The sequence below is a fragment of the Ischnura elegans genome, chromosome 13 (assembly GCF_921293095.1).
Source record: "Ischnura elegans chromosome 13, ioIscEleg1.1, whole genome shotgun sequence".
Lineage (NCBI taxonomy): Eukaryota > Metazoa > Arthropoda > Insecta > Odonata > Coenagrionidae > Ischnura > Ischnura elegans.
This window is the reverse complement of record NC_060258.1, coordinates 1,150,570-1,178,500: the sequence shown is the minus strand read 5'-3', so window position 1 is coordinate 1,178,500 and position 27,931 is coordinate 1,150,570. Positions and strand designations below refer to the sequence as shown.

Genomic DNA, 27,931 nt, shown 5'->3' with positions numbered 1-27,931 from the left:
TGGCTATGAATTTCTCGAAATACAAAATATATTTCTTTTTAATTAAACAGCCAACTTAATTTAAAATGTATTTTAAAAACGTGATACATCATATGTTGTCGTCACAATAGCCGCATACATGCCAGCTTAGAAACAAACTGCCGCGCTAACTGCAATTGTTTCCAATCAACATGGTAACGCCGTATCTATGCTTTGAGTCTTGACTTGCGTGGTATTATGGGTATTTTGCCACGAGTGCACTGATAGCTCGTTTCCTGCTGAGAGAACAGTAACGAGAAAGTAAAAGTGGTCTGGTACGTTATTTTTAGGATTCTCTGCATTCTATGTCGCTTTTAAGTTCATTTATCGTTCCTTAATCCTAGGTGTTTGTAATCTGGATCCCACATTCGTAAGTTTTAATTATCAATGCCATGTAACAAGGCGTAGTGACTTGTGTTGCTAGACTTGGTACTACTCATTTCTAAAGTGTTGACTCTTACATAACCTACTTATTTGCTATTGTTTGCAGTTTGTGTTTCATTTATGTGTGACTACGTTGTTAAAGCTTGACTCACTACAGGTTATATTATGATTGCAATGCGGCCCTCGAATACATTCTGGATTTAGGTCACGTATACTACTTGGTGGGGAGTTGATATTCGTTGTCTCAATGTAACTTTGTTGTGTTCTACCAATTGGATTTTATACCACACGGTTGATTGTCCTTTGTCCATCATTTATAATCTTCTGATTTTTAGGATGTGCTTGAGAGTAAAACGGATAAATTTGGGTTTATATTATTGGTAATTATATGGGTAGCAGTTTACTTTAAATTATGAGCCATTCCCACATGAAGATAAGTAGCGTGTATTGTGTTAATTCGATTGCAGTCGCTGCGCTTTCTCCCGCCCGTAATATCGTTAAGAATGCGGCATAAGTTTTGATTCCATAACATGGTGGAGATCTGTTGAAAATTAGTATTCGATAAAAGTATACTGTGAACGCCTTAGGCATATTTAAACTTTTTCCATTGCTGCTGTATTGTCGTGTTATCATTGTGTCTACGGATTTCTACCATTTATATCGATATTTGCCGGTGTTGTGTCAGTATTATTGTGTAAATTTAATATGTTAAATATTGATTTGGTACCGGGATGTGTTGTCACCAATGAAATTCCAGGTGGAGATGGTAGATATTAGGGTGTGCTATGATTGGGCTATTTTTTTTTCTTTTGGTCCTTTCATCTATTTATCTGATAATCGGGAAATGTTTCTATTTTATTCACTGAGATAGGGCTGTAGTCAGTAAGTTTCTGCATATATTATTTTTTTGCTATTTCCTCTGGCCCTCGATATGAAAAGATGCCCATTATAGACCATAGCTATGTCATTATTTCTATTTCGTTACTTGCTAATTCTACCTTTTAATGTATTGAATGAATATTATTTCGCTCTGGTTGTATTGAAGTTGTAACGGCCTTATTTCAACCCTTTCAATGGCTTTTTACGCCTTAAAATTACGTATCTGTAGCTGTAGCATTTGTTCATGGAATGACGAAAAAGTATTCAGCTGCCAATTTGTTAATCTTCATCTGTCCAATTTCCTTTCCAGGATTTTGGTCGTAAAACATTCATTCCAGAACCTCCTGACTCTCAAAGTGAGTATTTTGATCAATTTCTTATAATTCTGTCTTCTGCAATAACAGTGTATGAAACTGCATAATTCCATTCGGTGTTATGCCATTGTTTGTTTCTAAGTAAGTCGTGTCACCCAATTGGTGTCTCAGTTGTGCTTGTCTTGAAAGTTTGTGTCATCATTTTGATGGACAAGTTAACAAAAACGGTGATGATGAAATATTTTGCCTTGAAGCTTTTTTTCCGGTCGATCGTGCCAGCTATACGTAGTATTTGTTTTGAAACTAGTTAAGGTGGTAGTATGTCGTGTATAGCATGTAGGTAATTATTATCAAGTTGTCTAAAGGGCAAGTCTCAATTGCGACTTTTATTGTTGTGAGTGAATTATTGTTTTGTATGTGTTTCCTCGGTTTAGGCATTTTTTTATAGCCTTAAATAGCACCATTTGATCTTAAAGTTTTAAAGTAAAATCTCTCTAACATTTGCATACAGGGTTGTAACCGTGTGAATATAAAATGTGTTTCTAACGCTTGAGGTGAATCATACTATTGAAAAGTTCATATTCACTGACTAAATGGCTTAGAAAATCTAAAGATTAAGATTATTCACATTTTAAGCACGTAAATATTTTATTATTTTCATTAGAAAATCACCATCTCGTGAATGGTAATACACTTGTGTAAGAGTGTAGTCCAGTACACGCTCCCAATGCTCCCGAGTGCTCCCGCTTCAGACGCTACAGATTCGTGGTCCACTTTCATTCCTGTCACTACCTACTGGATCACGGTTTGAGCGATTGTGGCATTTTATTAGTCATTCATTTTGCTAGTACAGTCTACATAAAGGAATGGTGTAGCCCCCTGCACTTTACTTGTCAGTAATATAAATGACAAAAAGAATATGGCCCAATATTTATCCATGTGGTACACCTCAAGAAACCTTAGTTACCCATGAATGCCCAGAAGATTTTTTTTAAATATTTTACTTTCCTTGCTTAAATTATGATTTGCCGTCATATCTGATGAAGAAAAAAATGTTTTTTTTAATCTCTAACATTTGTGTTGCTTAATCCTATATGTACCTTAAGATACATATTGGCACTTGAGGAATCAACAATGTACAATATCATGTAATTGGGTTGATGTACGTTACTGCTAAATAATTCATTGCTTAAGCCTTCGAGTGGTTTTTTATACTTGAATTTTTATGCATAATATAATATAATTTTGAGCATTAGGTATTATAGTATTATGATATGAAGTATTATAACGTGAACAATGGACATTAGGATTTTGAAATTTTACAGAAATATGACCCTGTATCTCAGTTTTCTATACCGAAGCCATCCCTGTACAATCAATACATTCAAGTCCCATCTTAAATAGGTGAACTACCATTTTGTATTCTTCATCGTTGTCCGTTAATTTGCCAATAATTGATGGCCTAGGTCTACTCCACCCATGTGAGAATGTTGCGATCGCCACTGGCTTTGTAATATTATTTTTTTTCTTTTCGGTGATGGAATAATAAGCATCAGTTTTCATTTTATTATGCATACAATTATTAATCATGGTAACTGGGTTATTATCGTTCTACCGTATAATTTGTTGGAAACTGTTTGATTTAACCTGAGCAGACCCCGTTTTGATTTTTGAAATGCAGTTTTTTTCTGGAAGGTTATACTCTTGATTCTATTTTCACAAGGGGTTCCATTGCCATGCAAGCTTCTTCCTATCAACTTTTTTGGCAGCTTTTCTGATGTGAATAAGTTGTCGACGAATATTTTTGTATCTGGTGGTTATTTAATCTCATCCACTAGTCCTAAAACTACATCTCCTCCTAGACCAAGATCTGTTCTCTCAAGGTTGGTGTTAGCTCCAGCATACGGCTCAGCATGATAAAAGTAGCCTTTTGATTCAGCAATGCACCATAATTTAAACCCAATTGTTACTGGTTTCCCTCTAATACATTGCTTGCAGCCATGTATACCATAGTAGGGGTTGATTGATTAATCTACCAAACAGTATTCTTCTGCACTAAGCATGTTGAAAGTCTTGTTCAAAATCTCAAAAATGGTTGCTCTTTATAAAGCCTAACATTGCCATCATTCTTCCCATTATCTGCCAGATGCTTCAATTTATATAATGTTGACCTTGAATTTCTTCAATCATATTCCTTCTCATTGACTGAGACCCTACTCCGATGTCGCAATCTGGAGATGAGTTCAAATAAAGCCATCGACTAGGTAGAGGGTGATTTGTTGAGAGTAGTAATATTCCAAACACTATAAATATATTACTATTTGTAGGTTAAAAGAGGGTATCAAATTTTTAACAATAGGGTAGTTTCTTCATCAAAGAAAATGAAAGGCATTGATTGCGAATCGCTACCCACCATTAGTGTATTCATAATACACAAATTATTTCGTTTTTGAAATACCGGATTAGACGAATGGCAAGGGTCAAATTTTAACCTCATTTGAAAAAGGCCAGATTGGCACCCATGCGATTCCGTTCCACATGACGTCACAGGGACCTAGTTTCTACACAAGAGGATAGGAGTTATACATCGTATGAGATTACCAATGCATGCATGAGGCACAGAGCTCAGGGAAACATGTCTTAATAATCACCTATTGAAACTGGCTAAGGTCAAAAAGTTTTCTTCGTTTGATAAGGTATTAATAAACCTTTTTTAAGCCAAGAGCTACCAGCCAGCAAGGTACCCGCTAGCATCCTGCGTCCTATCAGCGCTCAGAGCCTTGATCAAGGTCACCTCACAAGGCAGGAGGGGGAACCAGGAATGCGTCGCACAGACTTTTTCCCATCACTCCTCCTTACGCGTCGCGTATTCGCGCGCTTGAAATTTTTCACTTTTCATTTAATCGCGAAAAATAGATATCGTCATTTAAAAATCTAAAAGCGTGAAATACGTACTCCAAGAGTCTTTCGATTTAGGCAATAAAAAAATAAAAGGAAAAATAATAGGTATTGTTCTGAAAACTTGTCTTAGTCCTTTCGAGATGGCAGAGTTTTCGTCTTAGCATGACTGCTGTACTGAGCCCTGAGAGACTTCTTTCTCGTGGTATGGAGTATTTTTGGGAGACGTTCGTTAAGAAGGGTCTTGCAGAACCTTTTTCGACCCCTCCCCGCCGGTACTCCGCATTATCTCAGACTCCGAGAGTAGTTGTGCTTCCTCCTTTCCGGGCTTAAGACCATACCTGCAGCATTGGTTCGCGGTCAACTTATGTATTGCTTATAAGTAATTAGCCGTGGGTAACTGATGCTTGCACGTAAATTGCAGACTTTGAATTGAATTCCTCATTTTTTCTGACCATTTTCAAATTTTAAACTAAAATCTAAGGTCAACATTAATGCATTTAATGCAGCAACAATTTCCATTTTGATGTTTGTACAGAAATCGAGATATAAGTTAATAATTATCATAGAATTTCATTTAAAAATTGTATACGCAGCTCAAAAGACCAAAAATTCAATTTTTAGTTTATATTTCTTGATAGAAGAACAAATATTTATTTCGAAAACTGGCTAGATAAGCGATTGCATGGCCGCTAAGAGGGGTAGTAAATGACGAGGGGTCAGGGTACCTGCTCCTGGATTCCGAGGGTAAATCCTAAACCCCGCAGTGTTGGGACCTGAAAGAAAGACATCGTACACCTGCAACCGTCATAAAAGGGGGAGAGGTAAAAAACATATATATATGGCTTTCGTTCTCTTGTTCAGGAAAATCTCAAATGGAAATATACTGCTTTCATTTCCCTGGTCAAGAAATGTCCACACATATATTTATGTCTTTAGTAAGGAAAAGGTTAAATATTTGTGCTGACTGCATTGATGGGAGAGCTATGTCAGATATGTTTCACCTCTGCTCCATCACTTAGATACGTCTTTTCTTCCCAGTGTAAATGGTATCTCCTTTGATGTTTTCTTGACATTTATAGCAAGGGGTGTGCCACAAAAGTAACTAAAAAATTATTTTCAAAAGAGATAGTTGAGAAGTTTTTAGAGCACTGATTCCTCCTAGTAAACTCTAGGTTGAGTATATAATACAAAGTTTTGGACAACATAGGGGAGTAGTTTTTTTATCAATCCTCACGGAATTTTTATTTCCTACACTGATTTCTGGCTTGTAATCTGGATATCATTTCCAGGTGTAAGTTAAATGAGAAACAAAGTAATCAATTCTGAGACAATACCTGTTCTGCTGTATTTTCGTAATTTTTCAATATTGTACTTCATAAATTGGCAGAAATATAAAATTGTATTTGAACTATCACAAAATTAGGTTAACGAAATAATAGGGTGGTTTCCTACTATTTTCTTATCGTCTAAATCGAAAGATTATTACTCCTGGAGTGGGCATTTCACGCTCTTAGATTTTCAAATAACGATATCTATTTTTGGCGATGAAATAAAAAGCGAAAAAGTCAAGCGCCCAAAAACGTGCCGGCAAAGTGAGAATGATGGGAAAAGTCTGCGTGATGTATTTCTGGTTCCAGCTGTCGGCATATGTGGTGACCTTGGGGAGAGGCTTGACTGCTGATATGACGCAGGCTGCTAGCAGGTAGCTGAGTACCCTGCTAGCAGGTGGCGCTTGGCTTAAATTAGGATTATTATTCCCCTATCAAACGAAGGAAACTTTTCGAACTTAGGTATTCTTAATGACATGATTATTATGAGATTTTTCCCTGTCCTCTGTGTCTCATGAGTGCATTGGTAATCTCAGACCATGTAAAACTCCTATCTACTGGTATAGAAACTAGGTACCTTTGACATCACGTGGAGTGGCATCGCATGGGCACCAATCTGGCCTTTTTCAAATGAGGTTAAAATTGACCGTGGCATTCGTCTAAACTGGGATATCTAAAACCAAATAATTTGTATATTATAAATGCACTAATGGTGTGTAATGAATCGCAATCAATGCATTTCGTTGTCTTTGATGAAGGAAATTACCCTATTACCTATCTATTTATTAAATCAATAAGTAGAATGAAATAGCTTTGAGTTAAAAATTGAATTTTTATTGCTACTTTTGCCCAGATGTATCTTTAGATACGTCAATGCTTTCCTGATTAGTTTTGTTATGAGATTGAAAGAGAAATGAATGTCTTTTAAAAGATAATATTCCTCATTCTTTTAAAATAAAAAAGGGAAAAACTGGATTCAGAAAATCAATACTGAATAAGAAAATTTAAATTTCACATGACCATACGGTGGTGATTTCTGAGTAGGTTGTAACCAGACATCTGTAAGTGAGCATAAGAATCGCAAATAAAGGCTAAAATTATGTAAATTGTATACCTTGTTATCATTAAACTTGTTTACCATTTCAAGGCTTTCTTCTGTCATAAAATGCAAAGAAATTGCATAATCAACAAACTAGAGAGTATTTAGTAATATTTAATGTATGACGTATCCATAGGTATGTCTGGGCTGTAATAGGTTAATGTTATATCTGCATTGGACACCATGATGGGAATACACAACAGACCGATGCTTGTCCTGAAGAATTTACCCACTGATTTGCAAATCTTGTAACACCAAAGGGATAATCTGTAACTATAACAGCAGATCATGATACATATAAAAGAAGATAATCCCAATCAACAACACTGCTTAAATATCTCATTAGAAAATTTTCAATGAAATCAAAAGTAAGCCTAATTCACGGCACTGGACTACTATAAAGACCTGTGTGATTTATTTGGTGATATAATTTTTTTGAAATAATTAATTGTTCATGGTATGATTCTCTGCCAGCGTCTCAAATGCTTCAATGAATAGCAACTTTTTGCAGGCTCAACTGTGATACTTATAAGAAAAAAAGGGATTACATATAGTGATATACTATTTCAAACTATAGAAATCAGTTTCTGTGAGTGTTAAAATTTAATGTATGAGAACATCGCAAGCAGAAAGTTTAAAATTTGTACCAATGGTCAGTGGTGGCTGGTGGTAATTTATCCAGGGTGTTCAGTGGTTTAGTTGTTTCAGTGAATGTGTTTTGAATGTTATTGTCAATGATGAATCCTAGTAGGGCAACGACACTAGGGACTTTCCAGAAGTCCTCGCGCATGTAAATTATTTCAAGCTCAATTTTCTCTGACCCATTGGTTGCGAAGTTTCGAAGTAACTTATTTTACATTTCAGGATTGCCACTTCCGTATTGGGAATAGGAAAGTCAAGGAAGGAGCGATTATCTATTCCAACCAGATTGCGTAACCTGTGAGGTAAGTAGGTAGTGGCAAATCAGTTCTAATGAGCTGGTTACTGTTTGCTTTTGTTTTAGATGGAGTTTTGACCCATAACCTTCTGTGGTCTGAGAGACCACTGAGTTTTTAAAATTATGAATGTTTTCAAAATGACTATTGTGTATGCCAATAATTCCTGTTATCTTCATATTTTTTATGCTACATATATCAAAGTCTCGAAAACTAATGCTTTTATTTTTTTATTTCCGTTAATATCTGACTGAATTCGATTAATGGTGTGTGAGAACACATGCGAAATGCATTAAGGAAAGGAATGAATGAAATAGGTTCAATTTTTTCCAATTAATTACCCATTTCATTTTAATATTTATGGCTATATTTTTAAGCATGGAAACATGTTGGATATTAAAACATATTATAAGGTATTCATGGTTAAATAAAAACACAGTACTATTCCACAACCTTATATTTTTGCAGTCTACTAGTTTCAACGTTTACAACGTCATTATCAAGACTAACTGAGAAAAGCATACAACATCCAGCCTTATTTATCCAACAATAGTGTGAGAGAAGGAGGAGGGGGGGAGCTAAATGAGGAGGAGCATTGAGCATTGTTGGTTGGGCATTGTTGGTTGGATAGGAGGTTCAAAACAAAAAGTATAAAAGCTTGGGGAGGTGGGGTGGGAGGAGGCAGATAAAAGTCAGGTGGTAACGAGGTTAATGAGAAGGGGAGGAGGAAGGATTGTCAAGGAAGAAGTCAGATTTTAAAACAGCAGATAAAAAGTTAGAGAAGTTATAATAAAGTAGATAAAAAGTTAGAGAAGTTTGAATAATGAAACTAATGGCAATCATCACTCCCAATTCAGCTAATCATGCATGTCTGCTTCCAGCACACCTAAGCTTCCCATAAACGACAACCAATGCGCAATCGCCTGTGCACTGCTGCCAAAACGCGGAGAATATCCAACGCGAATACATTTTTCTGTGACGGCGCTGTGTGCTGGCAAAAATACGTCATCAATTTTCAAAGACGGATTTCAATTTTTCAGTTGCCAAGCCACGCATTCTATGGAGTTAATTGGGAAGTTCCGACTGCCCTTGGTTGGTCAGATCAAAATCCATTACCTTTGTCTTCATCTCGTGATCCCATACATCAAATATCTAGCAAAAGATCATAACTAATCCGAAGAAAATATTGTTAGAAGTGATATCCATCCTTCTTATGGACTAAGTTCAGTCGAGAGAATCACAAATATTTTCGCCCGAGCGTTGACTGGGACTATCGTGAATTGGCAATCCCTGCACCGCCATATTTTATAAGGCACTAAGGATTAGATAAGCCTGCTGTCTGTGGGTATAAAGGCCTCTTCCTGAGCCAAAGGATGAGCATATCTCGTTCGTGTTGCGTCTGGGGAACTGATCTGCCATCTTGTGGTTCAAATCCTGTTATCGTAGAAGTATTTTTCCATGGTTTTGGACTAAGATTTCTGTAAGTTTAAAAAAGGCATTGAAAGAATAGGTTTGCTTCATGAGAGTGAAATAATTTTCTCATGTCAGTAACAGAAGTAATATATTTTACGTTTCAGGATTACCTTCTCTGCATTGGGAATAGGAGAGCCGAGGAAGGAGCGAATACAAATTTCAACTAGATTTGCCTAACCTATTGGGTAAGTATTTGCAAACGCATTCTATATAAGTTTTCTTGGAATAATGCGTAATAGCGTGATTGCCTTTTTATATAATGTGACGGAACAGGCCCGTTTCCCTGCCAGCCCGTCGACCCGTCTCAGCCCTCATGCTCCCGAGTGTTACCCCCTCCTTCTTTCCTTCCCCGACAGCTCGCCACTCCGAAATCTGGTTTCGGTAGAATGTGATTTTGGGAAAAATATTGCAGAAGAATACGATCTTAGATCGTTTATTAGGGCGCCACCCAAAACCGCGGCCCACGAACTAGCTTTGCCGGTAGAAGCAAGGACGTTCCAAACTCCCAGGATTAAATAATTGTTAATACGGGTGGACAATATGACAATGCGGACACTGGTTGTTTGACTCACGCACGGACAAGGGTTTGAGGGTCCGACGAATGAACACTGACCTTTTACATTATGCACAAAAATCACCATTTATTATTGAGACTTTGGCGAAAACAACGAAAAACCATCAACGCACTGATGAAAAATCACCCTTGAAAAATACTAAGCCTAATCTACAAACTAATGATGGATGAATGAACACAAGCAAAAAGATGAAATACCCTTGATGACACAAAGAAATAAGAATTGAAAAGCCATTACATGTTCCTCGTCTGCCTCCTGGAAAGACGGGAAATTATGATACATTAAATTGCCCTTATTTACGGGCGTAAGACGTGCAATCAATAGTCCTTTTCTGTTCAATTAACTATTTAAAAACTCGGTGCAGTTATTGACTTTTTGCAGTCTCGCATGAACTCTTGCGAAAGTGACTTGATTGGTCCTTACATGAATCACCGGTATTTGGATGAAGTAGACGGACTTTAGAGTGGTAATCTTTACCCTCTTGGTACTGCTTGAAGCACTTGGGAATGTGATAATACGGGAATAATTACTGGATATTGATACTTATGGGCATGGCAGTCTGTGGTTCCCGACGACTCCGTCGCCAGTGATTCGGGGAGCTTTTTGGCTGCTCCGGATGAAAACGGCCCACAAGCGCAGCGACGGCCTCACTTTCGGCACAGATGTCGCCTTCTCAAACGCCTGGGCCAGCACCTTTATCCGTGCTCCGGAATCAGAAACTGCTCCACTTCCCCCGGTCGCTCTCCGTCACACACCTCTGCAATCACAGCCGTTGCCTTTCTTGGGTCTCCTTCCCTCTCACAGCTGAGCATTGACTGCCAGCTCCCAATTATGTGCTCTCTCTCTGCTGGTACCTCGAGACAGGCTTGTCTCCCTCTCGACCAACAGACCAGTACCGTGTCCGTTCACCAACTGACTTCATCCCCACTTCTCCTCCTACCACGTAACCTCGCTATTCCCGATTTTTCCGTTACGGAAAGCTGAATTTTAGCCAATCACGTCACTGCACAAGTGGCGTGATCGCCTTACATCCTATGGGTACAATTGAATGGGAACTAAAACCATGGTATTTTACCGTCTTATACTACATGAAGGTCAGAGTCACTTCGCCCGATCCACGTAATCTTCCACGGGGAAGATCGTAGCCGCGTGAGGCGCGCTGACATGGGACAAAAAGAAAAAATATCGTGACCACCCGTCACAATAAGAATGCCTTTCAAGTGCAAGATTGCATCTAATACAATCGACCAACAGAGTTTGAACATAATTTTTTATAAGAATGGTTAGCAAATGTTTCTTGTGATATATCCATAGAAAGTTTTATGCCACCGTGCATTACATACTACTTCCAAGGTTTACAGACTTAATGCGATATCTCGAAACGCTATTTAAACGAAATATTCATTTTCATATTCATGGAGAAATAATCTTCTTGCAACGTTAGTGCGGAAAAGTAGCTTGTGGGTACTCATCTTAATCACAGGCCATCATTAGTCAGTTCTCATGAGCTGATTATTTTTGGCTTTTGTTTCAGATGCATTTTTGACGCATACAGGCCTTCAAAATTTAATTCATGTAAATTTGGCATGCGGTCTTAGAGACCGTTGCGTTTTTTAATCGTGAATACTTTCAAATTTCTATTTTTAATTTCAATAATCATCGCATTCTTCATTTTTTGTGTAATAAGGACATGAGATACTCAAAAATTAACTTTTTTATTAGTTACAAAAGGACGCAATAAACTTCAAATCACCTTCATATATCAAGCTATGCGTAGAAAAATCAATTTTTCTTTGTTCATCTCGCCAACATCCGAAAACGGCTAAAGCGACTTTCTCTCAACCACGGCACGGATTATCTTATCATTATGCTAGAAAAAACTATATCAACATATGTTTTTACCAACAATTTTTTTGATCAGTACTTTTTATAGGTTATCTCTCTTAAATTCGGTTGTTTAATAAAACTTGCTTATGTTTGTATTTAAATCGTTGCTCTGATGAAGAAGCATTTGCAGCTCTTGGGCCAATAGTTCGCGTCACTATTTGATTGTGAGCACAACGCTTGTCAGCTTTCTTATCTGGATTACCCATGGGGTAGAGACTTACCTGTGTTCAGCTCAGAATCCGTTACCTTCATCTTCATCTCGTGATCCCATATCTCAGTAATCTCGCAAAAAATTGCCACCAACCCGAAAAATAACGTTGAAAAGATATCTATCCTTCTTATCCATTATGTTCAGTGGAGAAAATGGCAATTATTTTCGCACAAGCGATGACTAGCAATGTCATAATTTGGCAATACTTACACCTTCATTTTTTATGAGGCACTAAAGATTAGATAAGCCCGTTCTCTGTGGGTGTAAATGCCATTTCCTAAGTCATGAGACGAGCAGATCTCATGCGAGTTGCATCTTACGAATTGATCTGCCATATTTTCTTCAACGCCTGTTATCTGAGAAGTATTTCTCCATCATTTGGGATTGTAAATTCTGTAAGTTTAAAAAGGCATTAAAGAAAGGGTTGCTTCATACGAGTATAATAATTTTCCCATTTCAGTAACAGAAGTAATTTATTTTACGTTTCAGGATTGCCTTCTCTGTATTGGGAATAGGAGAGCCGAGGAAGGAGCGAATATCGATTTCAATCAGATTGCTTAACCTATTGAGTAAGTAATTGCAAATGCATTTATCTACGCTGTAACAATTGTGAGTGGTTTGTTTTGGTTTTTGTGTGACGTAATTCAAGCAATAATAAGCAGTAGAGGTGGAGTGAGGTAATTGTTGTGATTGTTGATGGCGTGGGGGGAAGTGAAAAGAGAAGAGTCGGATTGTGATAGTTATGGCGGACGGGTGTTCCCTTGCTCCCGAGTTTGTATCATTTAAAGTTTAATAAAATGTTTGTAAGTGACGTGAAACTAAGAGAAATTAATTAAAACTATACAACGCTTTTTATATGAACAATCCAAGGCTGTGTTATTGCCTTACTCTAAAGAAGCATGCCATTCAAGTGCAAGATTTTATCTAATACAATCGACCAAAAGAGTTTGAACGTAATGTATGGTAAGAATGGATAGTAAATATTTCTCTCGTACTTGTATCATAGCTGATAAACACTGTTACGAAAATCTAATTTATTTGAAATTCACTAATTCCACGAGGCGTAGCCCAATCACAACATAGTATGTACCTAATAGCTATTTAACTACCTCAATCAGAGGCCGGCATTAGTCAGTTCTTATGAACTGATTATTTTTTACTTTTTTTAAAATGGTGTTAAAATCTATAATACACTCTCATCTCACTATCGAGAATATATAAAATTTCATTTTTCAAACAATGGGTGATTAAAGTCATGCTTTAGAAAGGCCATCTGTTTCTTTAAAAATGGGGAAATGTTCAAGTTTTGGTCTCACTGATTCTTGATACATAAAACTTATTTAAATATTCTGCAAATATTGCGGAAGAAAGTAGGCAAGAAAAGTAAAATAAAGAAAAGCACGTCCTGAAAAGGCATTAGTTCCCATTTTACTGTTTCATTTTTTTAGAGATGCAGACAACTAAATTTTCCCAACAACTAAAACAAAACAGACTAACTGAAATTATAGTCGTAGTAAACAGTTTGAATTCAATAAACTAGAAAAAATTTGCTGTTATATGCATGAACGACTGAAATTATTCCAGGCCCCCACGATAAAATATTGATGAATTTTAATTTATCGCCTGGTAACGGGTTGAATACAATATGTATTTTAAAGATTCCTTACGGCATTTTTATATTATTCTACATCGCTAATCGTGTGAAATTCTGTTTTTCTTCGCTCCGTCTTTTCTTTTGACCATTGTTTTGCCATCAGTTCATAAACATGAATTATTTTCAAATTATGGCCATTCGATGCTATTTCTACTCATATTATAGAAGGGCCAAGAATGGAAACATTATTCTTTTACATAAATCCCTTACTAAATACTCTAAATCTATAAAATAGTCTGCGGAACTGCTGAAAGTTTGGCATCCATTTTATCATTGCTCTGGATGTTTGTCGGCCTGGTCGTAAGAAACCCATAAAAAGCTTAGTTGATAAGCGCCTTCCGTATTTCTTCCTTTCACCTTATCTCAATGGCTTATAATGTGCTAGCTGGGATGAAATTATCACAATCCCAAAAACCCTGAAAACAATACTCTGACTTTTAAAGTTAAAGATACGATCTTCAGTGAGCTACTCTTCAAGGTGAGGTGAAAGGAGTATAATTCTGAAAGTGGATAAGACTATTTAGAAATCTCCGTTACATGGGATGAGGTCCAAAGAATGCTACATTCGCTACAGTGCGCTCTCGAGGAAAGTGCTCCGGACCACCGGTCGACAGGCGATACGTTCGCCACGAGAATTTCTTTTCGAAGCGGTCAAGAGCAAAGTCAAAATGGCGGAATGAACTGAGGCAGCCTAGCTGGATTATGACATGGAGGAGATTGTTTCAATTGTGACTAGAGGCGATCAAGGCCATTGAATATAAATGGTTGTGGTTGAATATAATTAGAGTAAACTTTATTTGGAAGATCGTGGTTCCACAAAGTAAAACAAGGAACTTGGGGCTCATTTCTCATACCTAACCCCGCATACCTCTTCCTTTATAAACTCATTGCCTTACTAAGGAGAAATGTGGGTGATCTACAGTTTAATAACTTGTAGTATTTCATTTATTATGACTAGCGACTATTATAAAACTTTAATACATTCTATTTAATTCATATATCTTCTTTTCCTTCAAATTTTACTTCGTAGCATGAGATGATGTGTCTAAATATGTTCTTACAATCGTTTCTACTGCTGCATGTCCCTTTAAATATTTTTTTGTGGCCTTCTGTGCGGAAGGGATGCTTCCAGATGCTTTGAGTTTATTTTGTAGGAGATAGGAAAATGTCTATGGAGAGATAGTGCTTGCTATGCATTCATTTAAATCACAGTTACATTAAGGGGCCCGGATACCTCGACCGATTTCGAAACGCAGCTTCTTCCCCCTTCCACCGAAAAACTCATCATTATGGCTTGCGAGCCTAGCGAGAGGCCTTGGACCCGAGGGAGGGGGAATTTGGCGGTGGGGGAAGTGTTTAGGGAGGGTAGGGGAAGCGATGTGGAGTGAGACGAAGGGGAAATAGACGTCTCAGAGGTCTGAAAATTGACGAGCAGACTTCTCTCTCTCGGCTTGAGTATGAGGTGGATTGAGGCTGCTGTCCAGGTCGTCCAGCCGACGCGATCGTATCTCCGCCGCATGGAAGTAAAGAGATCTCAATGCAGTCTTTGGGTTTGGGAAATATATTATTTACGGAGGAGACTTATACGGACATAGGTGTTTCGTCTCGTCGACATACGAGAGTACTCATAGTTTATTTAAAAAAAATGATTTGACAATTAATGCAATCTCATGTAGTATCGGACAAATACGGTGAAAAAGAATGGCACGGTATAATTTTATTAATATACGCATTTTTTCAGAATTTCCTTGGTTTTTGCGGTGTTTCAAACCCTCAAAATATTAATGGAGTTGGTTGTCAATGAAAAACGTTACTCTCGCTCTCAATAAAAATTTATTTCGTATTTTTTCCAATTTCAAAATTGCTGGGAGAAGGTGATTGAGGTAAAATGATTTTAACTTCTCCACCATGTGGCATTCCCAAAAAGCTTTGTCCCTGAGAATTTTTTCTGATATAAAACCTTGTGGGGTCCAAATTAAAAATATGCAATACGTTTTCTTTGAAATATTCAGTTCCCCCTGGATTTGGTAAAAATAACCTGAATTTCTCTTCAGACTTATATTACCATCCCGAATGTCGCAGTATTTAATTGTTTTGTTTTTAATACCCTCAATAGGAGTGATATCTTTGCATGAATAAGGGAACTTCACTTCCACAATTCCTTCTCCATCCTCCAGTTGGCCATCAGGGGAGGCAGCCAAAAATGGGAACTCCTCGTCCACGTATAGTCCAGCTGGAAACACTTTTTGACCAGTCTTTTTTTCATATTCCTCCAAGGCGATTCTCTCCATCGTTTGGCCTTATTCAATGGCCTTATTTTTGGCATATCTTGGGCGAAGAATGGACCGGACTGTATTATCCCGAGCGGTTGTCGCCCGAAGTTTACAAACGCGGCCGAACGCACAGGCAGTCATCCTTTTTAGCCTCTCGGCCATCCACAATTTGGAGTGCCGCTGGTCCCTAAGTCTTCTCCTCGAGGGCTGTCCTCTCATCGGCACTGAGGGTGACTTCTTCAATAAAAGCCTTTGCGGCTTCAGCATCAATTTCCACTGACTGGGTTTCAATCAGCCCATATTGCTCGTCAGGGCCATCCATACGAGTCCTTTTACGCCCTGGATGGGGCATGTCAAGTTTTCTTTTCGATCTACTCTCTGCCTCCCTTATTTTTTTAGAAGCGTACTTATTGGTGAATTTTCCTGGGCTCTTTGTGGCCAACTTCTTGTGAATAATGGTTTGTAATTTCGGTCCCACATTATGGGCAATTGCTGCAACCTCACATCTTGCAGCATATGATCCTCGAAGGGAAAAATTCACCCTTTTGCCACCTATGTATTTCGCCACGTAGGAATTGTACATCTCTGCCAAGTTATTGTTAGCATTAAATATTAAACTTGGCACGTGGAGAGCAAGAAGAGTATTTGCGTAGGACAAATCCTCCCAAATACCACTTCCTATGAGCTGGGGAACCAAGTTTAGCTCACCCGACTTAGGACCCTTGCAAAAGTACTCCTTGCAATTTTCGTGCTCTCCAAATACGTGATAAGGGCCGTTTCTAATGTCGCTCTCCAAAAGCTTGATCGCCTCTGCAGACGTATCTTGTCCTCCCTGGCCCCTGTACTGGATCGCTGAAGTCACAGCAGTCCTAAGTCGCAGCAAACATTCGGAAACTTTCTTCCGAAGGCTAAATGGCACCTGCCCTTTAGCATTTCTTGCCCTCTTACTTATCTCACGAATCCTATTGCAGTAATTCCGAATTAAATGATTAGAGCATTCTATCTTTAATACAGGTACATTAACCCCGTATGGGAGCATATTACAGTACAGTAATTCCTAATTAGTTCGACGTAGGACTGGTCTTGTATTATAGTGACGGTTAAGACTTGTGTGCGTCAGTTTAATGACACCGAAAGGCATGGAAATAAGATATTTTTGTAAAATAATTAGAATATAGAAATCTCTTAATATTTAATGCATCCTTTTCAAAAATTTATCCTTAAAATGCAGAAAGGCATTGTTTAAAACTAACTAACCAGAATCGTAATCGGCGTGCTGTGATCGTATTAAAAACACTTACATGGCTCCAGTGTAATTATAGCGCAATATTGTAGATATTAGTCTTATTAAACGTGTTGTGCAAAAATGGGCTACGGCTACTTGCGTCTTTGTTCATAAAAATTGAGATACGCGGGATAAGTCGTGAGAAACGTCCGCAATTTGAAACATCATCAGTCCAAATTATTCTTGGTAGGAAATATGTGATTATTTTGTTCATATGTGCATATTTTTACATAAATTTTACAAAATAAATTTGTAATATACATTCAAAGTATTATTAAGTTACATGTTGAGTGATTACATCACTTGTTTTCCTAGTTGGAATGAGGACGTGGGTGTTGTAGTCACTACTCCAGCCCCATCAGAGACATAAATAATCAATCTGAGGGAATAGTTTGTTCTAACAGGCCGGGAGTGAAAACCGTGACCTCAGATTTTCCAACTGAAAATCCGACCTTGACGCAATGGAAGCCGGAAAAAAATCCTTCGTCGAAGGCAAGTGGCTCAAACAATGGAGAAATGAAATCATCATTAGTCAACAACCCTAAGATTGGTTTGACGCAGCTCTCCATTTCTCTCTCCTATCCGCTAATCTCTTCATAGCTACATATTTATTCTCTTTTACATCCTTTATAACCTGTCCAATGTAACTCATTCGGGGCCGTCCCTTGCCCTTCTTCCCTTCCTTTTGTCCTTCTACGATTGTCTTCATCAGACCATCGTGCCTCAAAATGTGGCCAACTAAGTTGTCCCTTCTTCTGCTTAATGTTTTTAGGAGGCTTCTCTTTTCTCCAACTCTCCTTAGCACTTCATGGTTACTCACACGGTCAATCCATTTTATCTTCATCATTCTTCGGTAGCACCACATTTCGAATGCTTCCACTCTTGACTTCTCTGCTGCTGTCAACGTCCAAGCCTCGCTTCCATAGAGAAACATACTCCATATGTAGCATCTGATGAATTGTTTCCTTACTTCTATGCTGGTATTTTCAGCTGTAAGAAGATACTTCTTTTTGTAGAAAACCCTCTTCGCCTGCGCTATTCTACTGTGTATTTCTTTCTTGCTCCGTCCATCGCTGGAAATTTGGCTTCCCAGATAAGAGAACTCGTTCACCACTTCAAGCTTATGGTTTCCTAGGTTGATGTTTGTTTTAGCCTGCTCTCTTTTGCTGCAAACTAATCTCTTAGTCTTCTTTTTGTTGATTTTCAGCTGATATCTGGCCATTGTCCTTTCCATCTTTGATAGCGTCTTCTTTAAATCCTTCTCTGTCTTGGCTATGACTGCTGTGTCGTCAGCAAATAGCAGCATGCTAATTTTTTCTCCGTGGATATTGACACCCAAAGCTTTCTCTTTGATTTCGTTGATGGCTTTTTCTATGTAAAAATTAAAAATTAAGTGGGAAAGCGCACAACCTTGTCTCACCCCTTTTCTTATTCTCGCTTCTGCACCGTTTGGTCCACATTTGATCACAGCTACTTGGTTTTTATACAAACTATGAATAATTCTACGATCATTGTAGAATACGCCGATTTCTTTCAAAATTCTAAGCAATGAAATATACCAGTAAAAGATATCATAAATTCAGAAAATTTGTTAGACAAACACTGTGACTACCTTGACTTCGACATCAGCTACTTAATGCAAGGTACATGTTGGTTAACCTCTGAGAAATACCCTACAATATGAATCCGGTACTTTGTTTCAATTTACCCACATTGTTACTATTGCTTTTTCACCTAAATTTGATGAATCCACTTAGTCGTAATCAATATCATAATGCGATTTTGAAGAAGTGGACACAAAAACTATCCGCGTAATAAGAGTGTCTTGACCTACCGCGAACTATATTTTATTGTCAACGGGAATTTCGTGATGCATTATCACTGTCACACGCTAACACCGTGGCAGTTAGTTATCCCTTCGTGTAAAGCTGTATAACTTTAAGATAGTTTAAAGTCCTCTGAGAGGTAAATATTCGTAGACTTGAAATGTTTGCATAACAATTCCTTGCCAAATGAACGATTTCATACAAATACTATTACGACCCGTTAACGCAGATATTTTCGAGTATGGTCTATCACCTCTGCAAAACTTGGATAAGGAGCTTTGCGTATATGCCTCATGTATCATAGATAATTGACGTAAGGAAATAGCAAATTAAGACAGGCGAAAATAAAACTATCCTTTCAGAAAGAAAAAAGAGTATCCAGGACAGATTTCGAGTGGAAATTGGGTTGATCATGAATAATCCGAATCGAGGAACTGGCTCCAATAGAGATGACAATTCAGCGAGGAAATCTTTCGCCAACTAGATAATTTTTTGGAATTTTTTTAATGGCATCTAAAGTCACTGAAGTCAATAAGGAACTTACAAAAAGATTAGGCGTTGTTTTGAAAACAGTGGCATCAAAACGCGCAATCAACGTGGAAGGGTTATATAAATATGCTCTAAGGATGGCAAGAATGTGCGTGGATGGTATTACATGCCATCCTCAGTTCATGCAGGTGATATTATTTTAGGCGGGCATTATTTTAGGATATTATGCCGGCGTTACAGAGTAACGCCAGGAAATTTTCAACTGCTACGGTCGATGAAGATCTCTTGAACATACTATTATTGTATGCTGACCCCGTATTATCATCAAGGGAACATTAACAAATGTGAAGAATGCCTTACCCACCCGAAGTTATGAATCTTCTACTGCCTTCAATAAATGCATATTATGACTTCACTAACTAAGATGGTTCAATGGGGGACTAACTCGGGTTAGCTATAGCAAATTTTATGTCATTAGAATGTCTTTACGTCATTTCTTCCTGACAGTTAAGTTCAACGTATCAATGCGTTAAATGGTGGAAGTTCGACATATTTAAATAAATAAAATATGGAAGCCCTCTCCCACAAATATTTTTGTGGAAAGGGACTATAATACCCATTGCCGTGAACTCTTGTTCAAGGATGGAAAAAATTATAACAAACTAACGCAAATGGAAGATGATAAAATATCTGCCTTTTTAGGCATTCATCTGCTCGAAAGGATTATTATTTCGCCTAATAATTAACATTCAATGTAATGAAAATCAGGGATACTTCTCCCTTACCCTCTTTTCACCTTAGGCCACAAAAAATGATTTTAAATCATTCAACTAAGTAAAGTTATACATAATTAAGACATTTTCAACAAATATGGCGGTTCTGCGAGCAGTATAGGAGCCTAAAACCATTGGTCCAGCCAGACAAGCCGTTCCTACCACTGTGAGCAGGACGCCAGGTTCTCGGAACAACTCTTGCCCTTCCACCCGCCACCTGCGGTGCATAACTCTGTGCAGGAGTCAACGCCTCGCTGGACATCACGAGACGGACTGCTACAATAACCTCTTTACCTTCCAACGGCTGGACTTCCCAATTCTCTTTATTTGTATTATCTTCTGTTCACTCCTTCGCCCTAAGTACAATGAGACCCTTTCCTTCTCCCTCCCCACACTCGTGCCTTTCCCACCATTTCATTTCGGTCGCATGTCCCTGGGAAGGAAGTGCGAACTGGGGAATACCGCGAGGAAGGACAATGGAAGGGGCGGGAGAGAGAGGGTTTTCGGAACTCCATTGAGGGATTATATGGAAAGGGCAAACGGATTGTTTCAGAACAGGTGATAGAAAAGCAAAGACGGAGGAAATGGAAATATGAGTTGTCGAGCAAGAGATAGTGTGAGGCGACAGGGAGGGGGTGCGTAATGAGAGTGAAAACCAAGGGGCTAAGGAGGGACGAGAAGTGAAAAAGGACGGAACGAAGTTGGGGGTGGATTGATGGTGGATGGAGGATGGGGGGGGGGGGGGTGAAAGGGAGGGGGCACCTCTCCTCACCCTTTGCCTTTCATACACTTCACTATCCCTTCTTCTTCCACTCTCCCTCCCCCGCACACAATTTCCTGTCACGTAAAGTAGCGTAACCGGATAATGTTTGCGGAAATTATGTGGTACGCTCAAATAACTAATTTACACAATAATACTGCGTTAAAAGTAGTAATGTAAAAAGCATCTAAATCATGTCGATTAATTACCATGAATATTTGATCAGCAATATGAGGCATTATATACTCCGGTCAGGGTAGCCTTTTTTAGTCGAAATTAAAATGACGATGATGCAGTATGAGATGTTGCGGATATTGCGTGAACGCGAGCATCCTGTTGGCTTTATCAAAAGTATGCAGCCGTGAATCCTTGACAGATGTACGAGTTAATGATGTGATGTTATAATAAAAAAAATAAATTAGAGACACAAGCTGAGTCCTGAAATCAATCAGTAATTTTGAAGTCTCCTAAGAAACAACACTGGTTCCATTTAAAATAAGGCATCCACATAACCATGACTTTAAGTAAATATGGTGCAAAGAAACTTCCCTCTAAATTATGTAACAGCGAATTTCGTCTTGTATTTACAAAGGGAAAAGGAAAAAAGTCCGTGGAACGATGAATAATGATGTTAATATCTTTTGAACTATAACTTTGTTATTGTTTTCGTCGTCAATATTTTGCATAGACAAAAAAGGACGTAAGTTTAATGAAAATGCTATTGTCGGGCACGAAGTGTAGAAGTGAGTTTTTAAAAAAGCCGGATTCCTAGATGTTTTGCTTCGGATTGGAACACGCAAGTTTATTAGAATTCGCATTAAATTTTTTAACAAACATATTGAAAAACATCATGCGTAGTACACTTTGTCCATGGGTTCTTGATATACCTCACAACAAAATTAAAATCACTTAGAGAAACTATATACGTTTCTATAACGAAGATGTAAATCCGCACGCTGGTCCACGAAGCGTAATCGATGACGCGCAATGAACTTTCAAGAATTACTATGATTTTCGCAGAACTATAGGCACGGTAATTTCCCGAGCTAACCTTCTCCATAAAACATGGTCGGAGTTTGATATTGAACTGTATATCACTGATAACCTTTTAGCAAGAGAGAATACACCGATAAAACTAAAATACTACTTTACCACATTGACAGTAATAACTCGATACAATTTAATACTGAAGTTTATATAAACCAAGCAGGATAATACGTAGGATTTTTTTTCCGTTACCGGCGTTTCCGATACTATATATACAAAATTCATTACCACGCATATACTGTGCATGCGCAAATGCTTCTTGCTTGCATTGAAAAACATCACCTTTTTATAACACGGGAACGAAATATTCATGGAAAAAGATCATCATGATGAGGAAGTAATCTGGCCATGAAGTCATGTAATGTTAAAAAAGTACGCAACGTTCTGTTCGTCTACCGTGAATCAGTTCCTATTTCTGAGCGTGTTACTGACCCAGAATCAAAATCGGCTCAGAAGAATGGAGTACACATCACACGCTAAACGCCCCTCACAAAGCGTACATCCTCCACAGGATGAGGACTACTCGGCGGCTGCCGGCGTACTGACGGCAACAGACCCTATGCTAGCGCTCTCTCCTTCCTATGCCCCTCCTCCAGCGCGCTGAGACTCGCTCAGAGGCTGAAGCGATGTAAACGGGAGAATGTCGCAGCCGTGGAGAACGAAAAATAGTGTGCAAAGGTTCGCATGGATTGACTTAGTGCCGCTACTATGAGGACTACATTAAAATGGTATGGATTAATATGAAGATAAAGGATTATCGTTTAAAAAGACCGTAAAACATTTTGGGTTCCGTCATCTTACACGCCGTAGCAGGCAGCCAATTTTGCCGAATTTAGTGTTTTTCCGTGGTCAATATTGCAGTATGAAAAACGAGAAATGAAAAATTACGACGATCTTTTTAAATATCCATGTTTCTTCTTCGTTAATAAGCATTCAAATGTTATGTGCATAGAATAACAGAGGCCTCAGACGAATCTGCCCAAACGTCTACAGCGCAGTTTTTGGACTAGGTATCCGGGAGCCTTAATATCCTATCTGTGAATGCCAGTGTCTTCCTATAATTAGTATTATGATCAACATATGAAAATTATTGTACCAAAATATTCTCTTTAATATTAATGATATTTTATGATTGAAAATCAAACCAAAACAAACGCAATGATAACCATATTATAAATTTTGTCTTTTTTTAAGAATCAGGGGGCAACTAAGGAAATTTTATTCTTTAATAGGAAACAGAATTGCTTTTTCTAATTTTCAAGTAAAAATATTCAACGTTTAATGAGTGAAAGATAGTAAATTTTTGCTCCAGTATAATAAATACAATATGAGGCCGCCTCTAAAATCTGAATAGGATGTATTCTTTTATTACTGAAGAGTCAGGGGGAGATAATATGAGGACGGGAGGAGTTCGTAAGGAAGACAAGCAGGGGTGGTGTGGGATGATTGGGGCTCTCGGCTGGGGCTAAAGATCTTATCTTTTATCTCCTTACCCGGTGTGCCCTGCCTTGGAATATTTAGGAAATCCTTTGCTAAGAAATGGATTTTGACAGTGTTCTGCTTCTCAATAACAGGATATAAGTTTATGAAAAATAACAATTTCGTAAGATCAAGTTCTGTGAAAGGTGGAAATATCTCAGCTCATAAAATTCAATAATGTATTAGTGCTCTTTTTCTTCAACTTCCGATGTGTTATGAACAGAAGACGAAGTGTTTAATTAGAAATTATTCCTTTGCTAAATATTGAGCACACTTGTGGTGTTCTTTAGACATAATTGCCTCGGTGATTGAGGAATTGGTCGTGCCTGCGGACACAATTTGCTATTTCACCTTCTTCACAGGATGTTTCTGCTAATGACTTCCATCAATTTTGGCTTTGTCCTGAATCTCATCGCCCTTTCGTAAATGCTTCCATCCTAGTAACGTCTTCACTTCAGCGTAAAGTGTGAATGATGGATGGATGGAGATGAGAGGATCACCAATTATGCATGTCAGATGGAATCTTTTAAAAGGGGCTATTGTCCGTTTTCAATGTATTTCAAGGTTACGCAGTCGATTCGGTAGTCCCATGGTTAAGTAATGTTACATAATATAAGCGATGGTGTGTATGGGGAAGGCAATAGAGAACCAAGATAATTTGCATTTCTTAGAGGAGATAAGGAAGTGAGGAAAACCTGGACTTTGCTTGATTAGACAAAAGAGAAATTACACTTTACTTGCCGTTCAGAAAGTAACAATGCAAATATTTATAATTTTTTAATGCATTTCCATCCATGCCGGCATCCGCTATTAAGTTGTTACTCAGGAAAATTTTTTTGTTTGAATACAAGAGGGCAGCACTTTTCCACAATAATTCAATGCGTATGACCCGTTTCGGCTCACAGAGTCATCATCTTATACAAGATTGTGCTTTAGTTGTTTTGTTTGCACACTGTTATTGATAAATTTCATGGTAATAATTCGATATTCATTCTGTTTCTTTGCAGTCAACGTTTCATCCTTTCGTAGCAACTCTGAGATCGTGTGTTACTCCTCGCTGACCAACGCCACCACGCCTCGTTCCCATTGGCCACTCCCTGTATTTTGAATCCAACATACTCTTAAATAATTATTTCATTCTTTCGAAATAATGGCAAGGAACATTTCTGCTAGTGGCACTGAGCAATTTGTTGAGGAGAGGCTTTTAAATGGATTGTTCACTGGTCCATTGCTTCAGCATAAAGAGCTGTTGAACATGTTGGAAGATGTCGATGTTCGTTATCCACGGCAAAGAACACTCTTGCATGTTGGTGTGGGACTTGGGAAGGCTGATTGGGTGCAGGAGTTACTGGCGAGAGGAGCAGACACAGACATTACAGATGACAGTCAACAGAATGCATTGTCTTTGGCTGAGGAGATGGTGCGGCAGTTCCCTGAGGATGTAGAACGCTCAAAAGTGCTGAATTTGGTGACATTGGCTCACAGGAGAGACCAAGTTATTATGCGTCGTCTCGAAGCATCTTCGAGTAGGAGCACTGACCATGTGACACTCGTGGCTAGCCCAGAATGTGATATTGCACCTCTCAAGTCCTCCGTGGACTCATTGAGGCGAGAGATGAAATCTCTTGTAAATCAGTGGAGCTCATCGTTGGAGGAACTCAAGGATCAAGTGTGTCGACGCGATGCACTGTTGCGTTGTCTAGAAGAATCCGTTACGTCAACAGCGGAGGATTTGACAGCAGTCAAGATTGCGCTTGGTGGGGAGGCATCTTTAAGTCAACCTACATCCGATCCGGTCGTAGCAAGGCAGGAGTGTGTGCACGCCATGATGCGAAAGACTAGGATAGTGTATGGAAGTGGAGTTGATGAAATGCGTAGATTGTATGAGAGACTGTATGATGAGGATGAATTCACTGCGTGTATTAATAAATATTTGTGTGGGGATGATCGGATGAAGGTGATGGTGGATCTGGAATCTGTTGACATTGGAAGGATGAAGGAGAAGTTAGTGGATTTGGATGGGACTCAGTGGAATGGGAGTGATTGGATATCATTTTGTGATTTTGAGAGTGAGACTGTGTATTTGGGTGCAAAGGATTGTTCTGGTGATAGGGAGGAATTTGTATGTTCTAGGTTAGCTTGGGCCCTCTCACAATTATCCCTAAAATTAGTTTTTGATAATGAGGGGAGGCCATATAGCAAGGGAGATGTAGAACGAGAGCGTGAGTGGATGAGGGCTATAGAGGAGTTGGAGGAGAGGAGGAAGAGGGGAGAGGGATTAGAATGGTGGATCGTTTATGCATTGAATGGGAAGACACTGAATGCAAAGTTATGTTGGCTTGCGGCAGCTGTCCCTGAAATTATCGCTGATGATGGATCCTTAAGAGGAAGAGCTTATTTGCAGGATGATGCCCCTCTCCTCCTCTCTCTCTATTCTAACAATGTGATTGTAAAACTTCTAGCCAGTGCAAAGGTTAGTCCTATGTCTATTTATTACAGTTTCTTCTTTACATCATGGTCTTCATTAAAACATTGAAATCATTATTTGAAGCTGTTTTAGCCAATAAATCAGTAATTCATAAATGTAAATGTAAACTAAGTTTTGAATCATTGAAAGATTAGTTCGTAACTTAATTTTCCATGATTTCCCAAAAGTGGGCAACTCATTGGTTGGCATGTAGAGGTGAAATGAAATTTCTGGTACATTGGAGTTCATCCTCTCATGTGTTCTATGAGTAATTTGATTTAATGAGTGTCGGGTTTTGTAGTATTAGAATATTTAAATGCAATTCATTTTAGGCAAACATTCTACTTCTCAATATTCCAAGATGAAGATTTCTTGTTAAAAGGTAACATGTTTTTAAGATCTTATATGTCATAAGTTTAAGAAAGTGGCTTCAAAACTAACAAACTCTAATCTAATGGATAAATATCGAAGTTAAAGATAAAATAATATAAGGAAATTGAAGAGTCCCTAAATTCAAATCTATGATATATGAATATAGTGATTTTTATGTGAATTCCAAACAAAAGTGAAAGTTCCAATATTTTTCACTTATAAAATAATTAATGATTCTTGTAGAACATGGGTTTTTTCGAGGATGTTTAATAATTTTTGCTTATGGATACTGCCATTGCATTCTTGTAAATGGAGGTCATATTTTATCTCACTATGAATATTGACCTAATTTTGACATTGCATTTTTTTCTTGATTGCACTACTTTTCAATCAATTAATTTATATTTTCTGTTTCAGAGATGAATTAGGCCTGATATACTTTGGAGATTGTGATGGAGCCAGTCCTGAAGAGGAAAATTTTCTTCATATTCATTTATTTACTTTAAGCCTCTCAGTTTTTATTTGGTTAACTAAATTACTCGTGTATTTAGTGCAATCGTAACACCTATTTTATGATTATACTCAGACATTTATGTTGATTTAATGTTTGCTACATGGCACTTTTTCATGTGGTAGGTAATCACATTTTGAGATGCTTGTTGTTTTAATCTTCTGGACACATAATTTAGTCAGTCTTTTCCTAGTCATGCCGTTGGGATATTTGTATTTTTGATAATATATCATATTGCATCGCATTTGCGCTGTTAGTAAATGGAAGGAATGGACCATTTTAGCATACCAATGTAATGTTACAATTTATCTTAAAGCCATTGTGCACATAAATCTATTTGGAACATATACAGCTCTTTCCAGATTTATAATCATATTTTGCCGGATGCACTCATGTTTGTGTAGCCCTTTGATAAACACTAGTTTGTTTTGGTTCATTGCTCTGACCTTGTTTGGCCTCATTCACTTGTGAGACATTTCGCTGTAGTTTGCAATTATAAAGATGTAGGCATAACGTTGTGTAGTAGGCAAAACACTATATTCGTCAAAGATTATTAATTTCAAAGATATGCTATACAATTTAAATGTGATGTAGAATATCAATTTACAATCTTGTCATATTTGACATACAATAGTTAAGATGGGATTTTTTTCCGTTTTTACTAGTTGGAAAGCATTTATGATATGTCGTAATTAAGTAATTAGGTTCTTAAATTCATTTTCATACATGTTTGTGACCTTAGTCCGTTTATATTCTTGCTGGTCTTTTTCAAACATTCACTGACGTTAGAGAAGATCATTGCAATCATTCATGCACGTATATATTTTCAACATTCACATATCCTTTGTATAGTATTCAGCTGACTGGAAATGTGCATTTGCTTATTTATAAGCAAACAGTAAATGTCTCATAATCCTCAGGATTGCTGCTTGGTTTTCAAGGATTTCAGTGAATATAATGGTTAAACATGTTACCAGTTCTCTTCATAAGA

At 37.9% G+C, this 27,931-nt stretch overlaps 1 protein-coding gene across 3 annotated transcripts; it reads left to right on the top strand.

Annotated features, from left to right (window-relative positions):
- The first annotated feature begins 264 nt into the window (after window positions 1-264).
- On the top strand, window positions 265-27,931 carry LOC124170332. Of its 3 annotated transcripts, XM_046549056.1 has the most exons (7): window positions 265-293; window positions 1,592-1,637; window positions 7,788-7,867; window positions 9,436-9,516; window positions 12,494-12,573; window positions 24,598-26,063; window positions 26,847-27,931. In XM_046549056.1, exons 6-7 carry the CDS (start codon window positions 24,741-24,743, stop codon window positions 26,850-26,852), a joined length of 1,329 nt encoding a protein of 442 aa, XP_046405012.1. In that variant the 5' UTR covers window positions 265-293; window positions 1,592-1,637; window positions 7,788-7,867; window positions 9,436-9,516; window positions 12,494-12,573; window positions 24,598-24,740; the 3' UTR covers window positions 26,853-27,931. The 3 variants fall into 3 exon arrangements, with proteins under 3 accessions (XP_046405012.1, XP_046405013.1, XP_046405015.1); XM_046549057.1 differs by lacking the exon at window positions 9,436-9,516; XM_046549059.1 differs by lacking the exon at window positions 12,494-12,573.